At 41.6% G+C, this 12,364-nt stretch overlaps 1 protein-coding gene across 1 annotated transcript in view; it reads left to right on the top strand.

The window, feature by feature from the left end:
* LOC124032360 (FYVE, RhoGEF and PH domain-containing protein 6-like) overlaps positions 1-5,539 on the top strand; it is a 33,216-nt gene extending 27,677 nt beyond the window's left edge. The window contains exons 14-20 of the mRNA XM_046344713.1: positions 241-343; positions 544-690; positions 1,025-1,127; positions 1,637-1,731; positions 1,957-2,085; positions 2,474-2,631; positions 3,477-5,539. Of these exons, the coding sequence (XP_046200669.1) occupies positions 241-343; positions 544-690; positions 1,025-1,127; positions 1,637-1,731; positions 1,957-2,085; positions 2,474-2,631; positions 3,477-3,513 (772 nt within the window). The 3' untranslated portion in view covers positions 3,514-5,539. The remainder of the gene's footprint in view (positions 1-240; positions 344-543; positions 691-1,024; positions 1,128-1,636; positions 1,732-1,956; positions 2,086-2,473; positions 2,632-3,476) is intronic.
* The last annotated feature ends 6,825 nt before the right edge of the window (positions 5,540-12,364 follow it).

Genomic DNA, 12,364 nt, shown 5'->3' with positions numbered 1-12,364 from the left:
TGTTAATTAAAGGTAAATTACCGTGACACCGAGTTATTTGCTTGACAATCACTGGCTGACGAAATTTCGTGACCACCACAGCCCTAATTACAACAATTATTTTAAATAATTGTAACTTACATAATAATACATTAAACCTGCTGGCCTAGTAAAGTGTTACCCATCTATTTAACCTTGCTTTAAACAATTTCATGTCGAGTTCAGCAGTAGTCTGACACTTCCTGTCTTCTTCTACTGTAGTTCTGCGGTTGAGAGAGATGATTGGCTGGAGGCCATCTCCACAGCGATCAATGACTACACCAGGAAGAAGATTTCCTTCATTTCCAGCAAGACTCTGGAGGAGGTAGTGATGACATAATTATAGCACATTATAAGGGGATCGTACATGGCAAGCGTTACGATGCATTATAACTTAATGCATATAGCTGCAGGCTTTGAATAAGATATGACATAGGGTTGAGATGGGGAGAAGACAGAGTTCTATTTCTCACAAATTGGGCAATAAAGTCTATTCTGTTCTATGCTATTCTTTTCTATGTGCAGACTGGGTCTGAGGACAGTGGTAGTGGGGCCCCTTTGGGTTCTAAGGCCCCTATCTGGATCCCAGACCCAAGGGCCACCATGTGTATGGTCTGTACCTGTGAGTTCACCCTCACCTGGAGACGACACCACTGCCGAGCCTGTGGAAAGGTGATGGGTACAATTCAATAGAGCATTAAGAACATTTGAATTAAAACATGATTATACTGTATCGCTATGGATGAGGGGCATCTTCCACTGGGACCACAGAACGTACAGTATGCCTCAGTGGGTTTAAGAATTTCACACACAATCATTAAGAAAAGCTGTACCGTTTGGTTTATGTTTGAACCTTCCAACCTTTTGGTTTATGTTTCTGGGTATGCAGTAGATATAATGTCATTGCAAATATGGCACACTCTAGAATGCCCTTCAAGCCAATCAGAAACGAGTATTCAACAATCCCGTCATGGTATAGTAATTCATGTTTATATACCATCTATAGGTGGTGTGCCAGTCCTGCTCCTCCAACAAACACTGTCTGGAGTATCTGAAGAACCAGCTGGCCAGAGTGTGTGATCAGTGCTTTATTGTACTACAGCAGAGAAGTAAGATGTGTGTGTGTGTGTGTGTGTGTGTGTGTGGCCAGAGTGTGTGATCAGTGTTTATTGTTAAAGAGAAGTAGCTGGTGTGTGTGTGTGTGTGTGTGTGTGTGTGTGTGTGTGTGTGTGTGTGTGTGTGTGTGTGTGTGTGTGTGTGTGTGTGTGTGTGTGTGTGTCTGTGTCTGTGTCTGTGTGTGTGTGTGTGTGTCTGTGTTAAAGAACCAGCTGGCCAGAGTGTGTGATCAGTGCTTTATTGTACTACAGCAGAGAAGCAAGATGTGTGTGTGTGTTTCAACAAGGCAATGATTTATGTCAGAGTTAATCAGGGGGAGTACATGATCAGTAAATCATTATCATGAACATCAGTACAGATCAGAATAGATCTTGCTTCCAAACAGTGGTTCATTGATTGATTGGTTTACTTTATTAGATGAAATAAATCCATGCAGAAGAACACGATACATTTTGGGCTCGGTGATTATGGACACTTCTTTTATCCGTTCCCCTTTTCCCAGGCGAAAAGGACCTGTCTGCAACTCTCTCCCCTGGAGGAAAATCCTCCTTTGCTTTCGCCAGGAAAACGAAGAAGATCCCTGCTGCCCTCAAGGAGGTGACTCGTCTACCACTCTAAAGTTCAAAGTTCAATCAGAGGCGTTCGTTAGGGGCACAGTGACGTCGTAGGAAAACATTTCATCATGGAAAATTAGCATTTCACGTTCAGATATCTCCCCAGTTCAGACTGTTTTCATTTAATTCGGTGCCCATTTGAACACGACCGATGTGTTACTGATGATTTAGTCAGTGACGTTATCCCAATGATCTTTGCTGTTTTCAGGTGTCGGCGAACACAGACAACTCGTCTATGAGTGGATACCTGCAGAGGTCAAAGGGCAATAAGAAGCAGGGGAAGAGGCTTTGGTTCGTCATCAAGAACAAAGTCCTGTATACGTACGCTGCCAGCGAGGTAGGTGCTGCCGTAGAATGTATTGTAAATACATCTGATCAAGATGTTGTGACAAAGACTTTCTCCATGTTTTCTACACCTGTTACTCACATAACACTCATGCCTCTGCTATTCTATATTTTGAGACAGTATTTCAGTTCTGTTCTGCTATAGGATTTTAAGAGAATATGAAAAAGACAACTGTGTTTGAGTTTAATTCACCAAAATCCAACTTCCGTCTCTCTCTCTCTCTCTCTCTCTCTCTCTCTCTCTCTCTCTCTCTCTCTCTCTCTCTCTCTCTCTCTCCTCTCTCTCTCTCTCCTGTCTCTCTCTCTCTCTCCTGTCTCTCTCTCTCTCTCCTGTCTCTCTCTCTCTCTCTCTCTCTCTCTCTCTCTCCTGTCTGTCATAGGACGTGGCAGCGTTAGAGAGCCAGCCATTGCTGGGCTTCATGTTGAAAGAGGAGGAAGAAGGGGCAGGACCGCCAGTTCAGAAGCAACAGTTCAAGCTCTATCACAAAAACACGCTGCATTACATTTTCAAGGCAGACGACAGCCAAACTGCCCAAAGGTAGAGTACAGAAGGATTTGAACGCCAATCATATGACGCTGATTCATTGAATATATTAGATATTTTTTAATACATACATAAGGGAGCTCCAGCCGGTGACGCCTCCAAATACAATTGAGGAAAATCATCAAGGAAAAACCTTATTTCCATTGTGGTCCTTTTGAAGGGGGAAGGGGGGCGGGGGTGCAACAAGGTTATTGATTCCAGAGTTATGGATTTAAGGGCTGGGGAGATGAGCTATAAGCGGTAGTACTTCACTTTACCTCTAAGAGTTATTTATGTACCCCTTATTGTACCAGGGGAACAGCAACGACCTGGGGAATAGTTACCGGGGAGAGAGTTTACCTGAACCTAATATTGCAGCTTCTCTATAGGATACCTATTTGTTCCCACTTGAAGATATACGCATACTTCCCAGCCGAAACAGTCCGCTAGAGTTTGTGCATATATTATGATGACATTTTGTGACGTTTTTGGACTTCGGTGAGGTGTTTTTTTTGTGGCTGTTTGGGCATTCTTCAATAATGTATTTGTCATTGAATAAAAGAGACGAGTCGTTTTCCTGCATATTTTTTAATTGAAAAATACTGCACCAAACATTTGAGTTAAATGTAAAATTGAGCAAAAATGTCAATTAATGACAGATTTATTGAGTTATCTTCGATAAATTCTGATTATTTTTGAGGAAGTATAACTGGCTACGACATCTCAAAATAGACAAACAGTACTATTGCCCCCCCCTTTGTTTTTCATGTGAAGGTCTTTTAAGAACTGAAGCATGCTGATACCATACTGTGATACACATACGTGATAGCCTACTAACTGTGTTATTTTGTCTTTGACAGGTGGATAGATGTGTTCGAGGAAGCTATGGTGCTCTAACCATCATTCTCTGTACCTGCAGTCGATGAACTGTACCTAAAGCAGTGAAGTTACGACGGTGTAGCCGTGTCACTGTGATGATGATGATGTGAATTTTGTAATTGTATTGTAATACAATTAATTATGTCTCTACTGAAAACCAATAAGAGCACGGTGGACGCATTAATTGCTGATGCAAGCATAATACCTATATCCCCAAATTAAGGATTTCTAAGCAAAAATGAAATACTCATTTTTATTGTTGATATGAAGCAGATTTTTGGGTGGGATTATGGCTCATAGAACACAGGTGGGTCGTTCCATCAATTAGGTGCCTTTTTGAGCAGTCTAACGTGGTGAAACAAAACATTTGATTTCACCTCATTTTAACATTTTATCATGAAGAGCACATGTTCAACTTCATTAAAAAAAAAAAAAAAACATTTTCCACCTCGAGGTTGAATAAAAAATATACTATAGTATAAGTGCAAAATAAAGTAACAGGGTTGGCGATTTCATCTTTAAACAGTCATAAATCCCCTTGTGACAGGAGGAATGGAAGTTTGTTGTGTGCCACAGGGATGAGCAATTGAAAGTAAACTTCAGATTTGAGTTTTATTTTATTGTTAAAACATTTCTAGCCTGTCCATCTATGTAACAGGGTTGACATGTTATGTTTGACCCACTCACTTTTCCACTTAAAAACACCAGAAAATGGCCAAGATTAGTAGAACCAGCTTACCTGCTTATGCTTATTTTTTAAAGGAATAGTTTCACCATAATAAAATGAGAGTTCAGCTCACGTAACAGGGTTGACAAAAAGAGGGACAGATGTAAATTAATCACATTAAAATAAATACATTTTCAGAAATTACTTTGTCAAAGTAACAAAATAACTAGAGCTTGACAATGATGGTGAAATCTTGGATAAATGCTGGGATTAAAGTGTGTTTAAATCTTCATAGTTGGTCCACGGAGTGATGTCAAAATTCAGCATTTTTGCACGTGTTTGATTAAATAACCCATATATATTTTATTTTTATTTTATTTAACTAAGCAAGGCACTTAAGAACAAATTCTTATTTACAATGACGGCCTACCCCGGCCAAACCCTAGCCGGGACAATGCTAGGCCAATTGTGTGCCGCCCTATGGGACTCCAAATCACTTCTGGTTGTGCTACAGCTTGGAATCGAACCAGGGTCTGTCGTGACGCCTCTGAGCACTGAGATGCAGTGCCTTAGACCGCTGCGCCACTCGGGAGGCCGAATTAATATTAAAGCCTGTTAAAATGCAATATTTGGCCACAATTTCTACTTAAAATGTCAGAGACGCAAAAGGCACTTATTTCATGGAACAACCCAGGTGCTAAAGTCATTATACATGGTTGAAGACCATATTTGACCAATTCAAATGCCGTCAGCCCTGGAGGCTTGCACATAAGAGCTGTAGAGTTTTGTTACCGACGTGTCACTGTCTCATTACTGGCGACATCTACATTTTTAGTATTTACCGTTAAAGGTTGATTGAATATCTTATTTTAATGCGTTATGCAGAACAGTCAAATGTGTGGTTTTATCACAGGACTTGTTCTATGGAATGTCCTTGATTCATAAGACCTCTTTTCCATCACGCCATTGCAGTTACGTCATCAAGGGGACACACACACACACAACGTGAGCATAATTCACACCATTTACAGCTTTATCTCAGACACTGCATTGAGTAGTACAGACATGTCTGTTTGTTTACTGCACCTGAAAAACATTCATGCATTTGTGGGGGGGGGGATTCACTCATGAACACATGGGCCTATGCACTTGTTCTGTGGGAATGAATAAATCAAATCCCAACAGTTTACCTCTCAATATTCCTTTTATTAGGCACTAGAGCACTCAATCCTAGTTATTAAACTCTACAATGTTGCTATCATGGATACTGATTTGAAATAGAATATTAAATAAATCAGGTTTAGATGTATTTTATATTTACTGGTCTGATTACCCTTTTCTGCACTATGTGCCTATTTTAATAAACACTTGTCGTATTTCGCTGTCTCATCTCTTCTGCCATCCACAGTCGGCTAACGGGACAGAATTCCTGTCTTGTTTTTTCTGACGGTGCAAACTAGGCTAATGGTTTAAAGAAAATCTCAGAGATCTCAAATTGTAGGAAGGATACTGTAGTTTGGTGGCCTAAGTGATTAGTATCAAGTTCTGAATAATCTCTCTGATTACCCGTTACTTTGAACAGTTCTCGTCCTCTCACCTTTTTCCCTCGCTTGTGTACTTCAGTGCACAACACAACAGCTGTCTGTGACCAGGTGAAAAAAACTTCTCCAAGCTAAAACTTCATACCATAACTGCTAACCGCTACACACAGGCTACATCGTTGTCACCATAATTAGCTAGCGTCATTGTCAACATAGCTACTAAAAATGAAGGCGTTAGTAAACCCGCTACAATCATGCAGTGTACGGCAAGCAGTTTGGCACTTACACCGGAGGGCCCCGGTGGCAATAAATTAATACAACTAAAAGCTTACCTTGACTTGGAAGAGTTCCTGTGTTGGATAGCCTTAGCCAGCTAGCTATCATATAATCCCTCTCTGTTTGAGTAGGCTAAACTAGCTAGCTGCATTCACTAGCTTAGTAAGTGAAAGTGAAAAATACAACAAAATATAGCTAGCTAGCTAGTTCTCTCACTCTCGCTTTCGTCTCCTTTATTTTTGAAGAAATTAATGAGTCAACTACTCACTACATTTTATGCACTGTGGTGCTAGCTAGCTGTAGCTTATACTTTCAGTACTAGATTGATTCTCTGATCCTGTGATTGGGTGAACAACATGTCAGTTCATACTGCAAGAGTTCTGATAGGTTGGAGGACGTCCTTTGGAAGTCATCATAATTACTGTGTAAGTCTATTGAAGGGGGTGAGAAGAAGAACTATAGGTCTTTACCACGTTTTGGACCCGTTCCTAAATGGACCTGGGGCTTTCCCAACTGGACCCTTCGTGGATATATACTTTTTTTTTTTTTTACATAGAGACCCCTTCTAAATGGTTCCGAGGACAACCAGATCCCTTCTGAACGGACCCGAGGACAACTAGATCCTTTCTGAACGGACCCGAGGACAACTAGATCATTTCTGAACGGACCCGAGGACAACTAGATCCCTTCTGAACGGACCCGAGGACAACTAGATCCCTTCTGAACGGACCCGAGGACAACTAGATCCCTTCTGAACGGACCCGAGGACAGCTAGACCCATTCCGTATAGATCTGGTCAGATCCAGACCCGATCAGAGTGAGGGAAGCAGCAGAAAATTGTAATTCATTTTTTAAAAAGCTACTTTATTAACTGGAGCTGATAAAACGCGAGAGGAGAGAGGGGCCGTACTGTGAGCGAGTAACACAGGGAGGAGGGAGGGAGAGACAGCAACCGACAAAAAGCCGACTCGTGCTATAGTAGACTAATAACTGCCGTAGCTAGGTTATTTTATTCATCATCAAATATGATTGGACTGCATTAAGCCGGGAGAATCTAGTTAAGCTAGCTAATGCTAGCTAGCTAGGCTAACTGAGGCTGCAATGCATGTGCTTTGTCATACTACAGTTACAAATAACAACTCCATTCAGAATATTAAGTAGCAGCCTGCCTACCTGTTGGCTCTTGGTCATTGTAGCCTATCCTTCTCCAACTTTTAATTAAGTCAATTTAATTCCATCTTCCATTGATTAGATATCCTAACTTTTGACACACAGAGGCTCTATGACTGCAACCTAATACCGCTTTGATGACTTATGATTGGCCAACGACAAGCTATTGGCCAACCGCAAGCTATTGGCCAACGACAAGCTATTGGCCAACCACAAGCTATTGGCCAACCACAAGCTATTGGCCAACCACAAGCTATTGGCCAACCACAAGCTATTGGCCAACAACAAGCTATTGGCCAACAACTTGCTGGATCCACGGGCTTCACGCTTGTGAAAAGCAGCAGCATAAATGATCAAATGTCTCTCTCTACTTCAGCAGTTGCATTCTGGTCTGTACGGGCCAGTTAAATGTTCACATACCCAAGACAATTCTATCAGATCCGACCAAGACCTGTGACACGCATTCCGATTTCTGGATCTGGACTCGCTCGGGTCCCGGATCGGGTCTCGGGTTTTCGGGTACAGGTGGATCCATGAAGACCTCTAGTGAGAACCACGAGCCTCCTAGGTTTTGTATTGAAGTCAATATACCCAGAGGACGGAAACAAGCTGTCCTCCAGCTACACCATGGTGCTACCCCAGAGAGTGCTGTTGAGGCTATTGTAGACCATTGCACAACAGTGTGTTGTAATCAATTATTTGCTGACATCAATATATTTAGTAGAGTTATGATTTTTTTATGTTTCACTATTTCAATTTTTACGAAATTCACTTAGGATGGTCCTCCACTGAACGAAAAATCAAATCTGATGTGAATTTGACAACAGCTGGATCCCTTCTAGCCATGGCCATGGGGTAGGGACATCCTAAGGATTCCTTCTAGCCCAATGATTCGTGGTAGTGTAACAGCTGTCCAGCGAAGACAATAAGACTGGTCTCGGCACCAGTGTAACATCTGTGATCTTACTTCGTAAATCTCTTGACTTGTGTTTTTAAAGAAAGGACTGTCCAGCCAGCGAGGCCAGTTGATTGGTGTTTATTCTGATGATAGACACAAGGAAGCACATTACATTTACAGGACAACAGTATAATGATGGCTGTAGATTTGTGATTTGTCACTTTCTTTATTTGCATCTTTCCGTTAGGGATGCCCTACTCTGAAGTACGTGTGCAAAAGGTCAAGTTTACAAAACGCAGTCTCACTCCAGTGACATCAGGGATTGTTGACGTTGAGACTGGTGTTTTGCAGGTACTATTTAATGAAGCTGCCAGTTGAGGACTTGTGAGGCGTCTGTTTCTCAAACTAGACCCTCTAATGTACTTGTTCTCTTGCTCAGTTGTGCACCGTGGCCTCTTTCTATTCTGGTTAGAGCTAGTTGGTGCTTTTATGTGAATGGAGTAGTACACAGCATTGTATGGGATCTTCAGTTTCTTGGCAATTTATTGCATGGAATAGCCTTCATTTCTCAGAACAAGAATAGACTGACGAGTTTCAGAAGAAAGGTTTTGAGCCTGTAATGGAACCCACAAATGCTGATGCTCCAGATACTCAACTAGTTTAAAGAAGGACAATTGTATTGCTTTTTAAAATCAGAACAACAGTTTTTAGCTGTGCTAACAATTGCAAAAGGGTTTTCTAGCTAACACAACGTGCCAATGGAACACAGGAGTGATGATTGCTGATAATGGGCCTCTGTACACCTATGTGGATATTCCATAAAAAATCTGCCGTTTCCAACTACAATAGTCATTTACAACATTAACAATGTCTACACTGTTTCTGATCAATTGTATGTTATTCTAATGGACAAATGTGCTTAGAAATTTCCTTTAAAAATGTTTTTTTTTTTAAAAGTGACCTCAAACTTTTGACCGGTAGTGTATATGTACAGTACCAGTCAAATTTGGACACACCTACACATTCAAGGGTTTCTTTATATTTATTATTTTCTACATTGTAGAATAATAGTGAATACATCAAAATTACACATGGAATCATGTAGTAACCAAAAGTGTTAAAGAAATCAAAATATATTTTAGATTTTTCAAAGTAGATGCTCTTTGCCTTGATGACAACTGTACACACTCTTCGCATTCTCTCAACCAGCTTCATAAAGAATGCTTTTCCAATAGTCTTGAAGAAGTTCCCACGTATGCTGAGCACTTGTTGGTTGCTTTTTCTTCACGCTGTAGTCAAACTCATCCCAAACCCTTTCAATTGTGTGATTGTGGAGGCCTTGGTCATCTGATACAGCACTCCATCACTCTCCTTGGTCAAATCGCCCTTACACAGCCTGGAAGTGTGTTGGGTCATTGTCCTGTTGAAAAACAAATGATAGTCGCACTGATTGCAAACTAGATGGGATGGCGTATCGCTGCAGAATGCTGTGGTAGCCATGCTGGTTAAGTCCGCCTTGAATTCTAAATAAATCACAGTGTCACCATCACACCTCCGCAATTCACGGTGGGAACGACAGAGATCATCCGTTCATCTACTCTGTGTCTCACAAAGACACAGCAGTTGGAACCAAAAATCTCATATTTGGACTCCACCGGTCTAATGTCCATTGCTCGTCTTTCTTGGCCCAAGCAAGTCTCTTCTTATTGGTGTCCTTCAGTAGTGGTTTCTTTGCAACAAATCGACCATGAAGGCCTGATTCACGCAGTCTCCCCTGAATAGTTGATGTTGAGATGTGTCTGTTACTTGAACTCTGAAGCATTTATTTGGGCTGCAATTTCTGAGGCTGGTACCTCTAATTGGATAAGTTCCCAATGCAGCAGAGGTAACTCTGGGTCTTCCTTTCCTGTGGTATTCCTCATGAGAGACAGTTTCATCATCGCGCTTGATGGGTTTTGCGACTGAACTTGAAGACATTGAAGACAAGTTATTTAAATGTTCTGTATTCACTGACCTTCATGTCTTAAGGTAATGACGGACTGTTGTTTCTCTTTGCTTATTTGAGCTGTTCTTGCCATAATATGGACTTCTTATTTCACCAAATAGGGCTGTCTTCTGTATACCACCCCTAACTTTTACAACAATAGATTGGCTCAAAAGCATTAATAAGGAAAGAAATTCCACAAATGAACTTTTAAAGGAACACCTGTTAATTGAAATGCATTCCAGGTGACTACCTCTTGAAACTGGTTGAGAAGAATGCCAAGCGTGTGCAAAGCTATCATCAAGGCAAAGGGTGGCTACTTTGAAGAATCTAAAATATATTTTGATTTGTTAAGCACTTTTTTGGTTACTACATGATTCCATGTGTTATTTGATAGTTTTGATGTCTTCACAATTATTCTACAATGTAGAAAATAGTCAAAAAATAAAACCTGGAATGAGTAGGTGTCCAAACTTTTGACTGGTACTGTATATACAGTGCATTCGGAAAGTATTGTCACATTTTAGAATAAGGCTGTATTGTATTACATTTTAAAAAGTCAATCTACACACATTACCCCATAATGCCGTGATTGGGAGTCCCATAGGGCGGTGCACAATTGGCCCAGCGTCATCCGGGTTAGGCCGGGGTAGGTCGTCATTGTATATTAGAATTGGTTCTTAACTGATTTGCCTAGTCAATTAAAGGTTTAATAAATAAAGCGAAAATATGTTTTTAGAAATGTTTGCAAATTTATAAAAAATAGACAAACTCAGCAAAAAAATAAACGTCCCTTTTTCAGGACCCTGTCTTTCAAAGATAATTCGTAAAAATCCAAATAACTTCACAGATCTTTGTTGTAAAGGGTTTAAACACTTTTTCCCCATGCTTGTTCAATGAACCATAAACAATTAATGAACATGCACCTGTGGAACGGTTGTTTACGACTAACAGCTAGCTGATGGTAGGCAGGTAAGGTCACACTTATGAAAACTTAGGACACTAAAGAGGCCTTTCTACTGACTCTGAAAAACACCAAAAGAAAGATGCCCACGGTCCCTGCTCATCTGCATGAACATGCCTTAGGCATGCTGCAAGGAGGCATGAGGACTGCAGATGTGGCCAGGGCAATAAATTGCCATGTCCATACTGTGAGATGCCTAAGACAGCGCTACAGGGAGACAGGGCGGACAGCTGATAATTTTCGCAGTGGCAGACCACGTGTAACACCTGCACAGGATCGGTACATCTGAACATCACACCTGAGGGACAGGTACAGGATGGCAACAACAACTGCCCGAGTTACACCAGGAACGCACAATCCCTCCATCAGTGCTCAGACTGTCCACAATAGGCTGAGAGGCTGGACTGTGGGCCTGTAGGCCTGTTGTAAGGCAGGTCCTCACCAGACATCACCGGCAACAACGTTGCCTATAGGCACAAACCCTCTGTTGCTGGACCAGACAGGACTGGCAAAAAGTGCTCTTCAAGGACAAGTCGCAGTTTTGTCTCGCCAGGGGTGATGGTCAGATTCGCGTTCATCATCGAAGGAATGAAGGAATGATCGAAGGAATGAGAGTTACACCGAGGCCTGTACTCTGGAGCGGGATTGAGGTGGAGGGTCCGTCATGGTCTGGGGCGGTGTGTCACAGCATCATAGGACTGAGCTTGTTGTCATTACAAGCAATCTCAACACTGTGCGTTACAGGGAAGACATCTTCCTCCCTCATGTGTTACCCTTCCTGCAGGCTCATGCTGACATGACAATACTACCATGACCATGACAATACTACCAGCCATACTGCTCGTTCTGTGCGTGATTTCCTGCAAGACAGGAATGTCAGTGTTCTGCGAAGAGCCCATATCTGAATCCCATAGAGCAGGTCTGGGACCTGTTGGATCGGAGGGCTAGGGCCATTCCCCCCAGAAATGTCTGGGAACTTGCAGGTGCCTTTGTGGAAGAGTGGGGTAACATTTCACAGCAAGAACTGGCAAATCTGGTGCAGTCCATGAGGAGATGCACTGCAGTACTTAATGCAGCTGGTGGCCACACCAGATACTGGCTGTTACTTTTGATTCTGACCCCCCCTTTGTTCAGGGACACATTATTCCATTTCTGTTAGTCACATGTCTGTGTGACTTGTTCAGTTTATATCTTATTTACACATGTTAAGTTTGCTGAAAATAAATGCAGTTGACTGTGAGAGGACGTTTCTTTTTTGGCTGAGTTTATTATTACAATCCCATAACCAGACTAGAGTTGTGTTTCCTTACTTGCCTCTGAGAACTTTGTAATTTTTTAAATAGCCATGCAGTAGTCTCTCTGAACAACT

The sequence above is a fragment of the Oncorhynchus gorbuscha genome, linkage group LG01 (genome assembly GCF_021184085.1).
Source record: "Oncorhynchus gorbuscha isolate QuinsamMale2020 ecotype Even-year linkage group LG01, OgorEven_v1.0, whole genome shotgun sequence".
NCBI lineage: Eukaryota > Metazoa > Chordata > Actinopteri > Salmoniformes > Salmonidae > Oncorhynchus > Oncorhynchus gorbuscha.
Note: the sequence above shows the minus strand (reverse complement) of the source record. Positions and strands in the feature narration are given on the sequence as shown.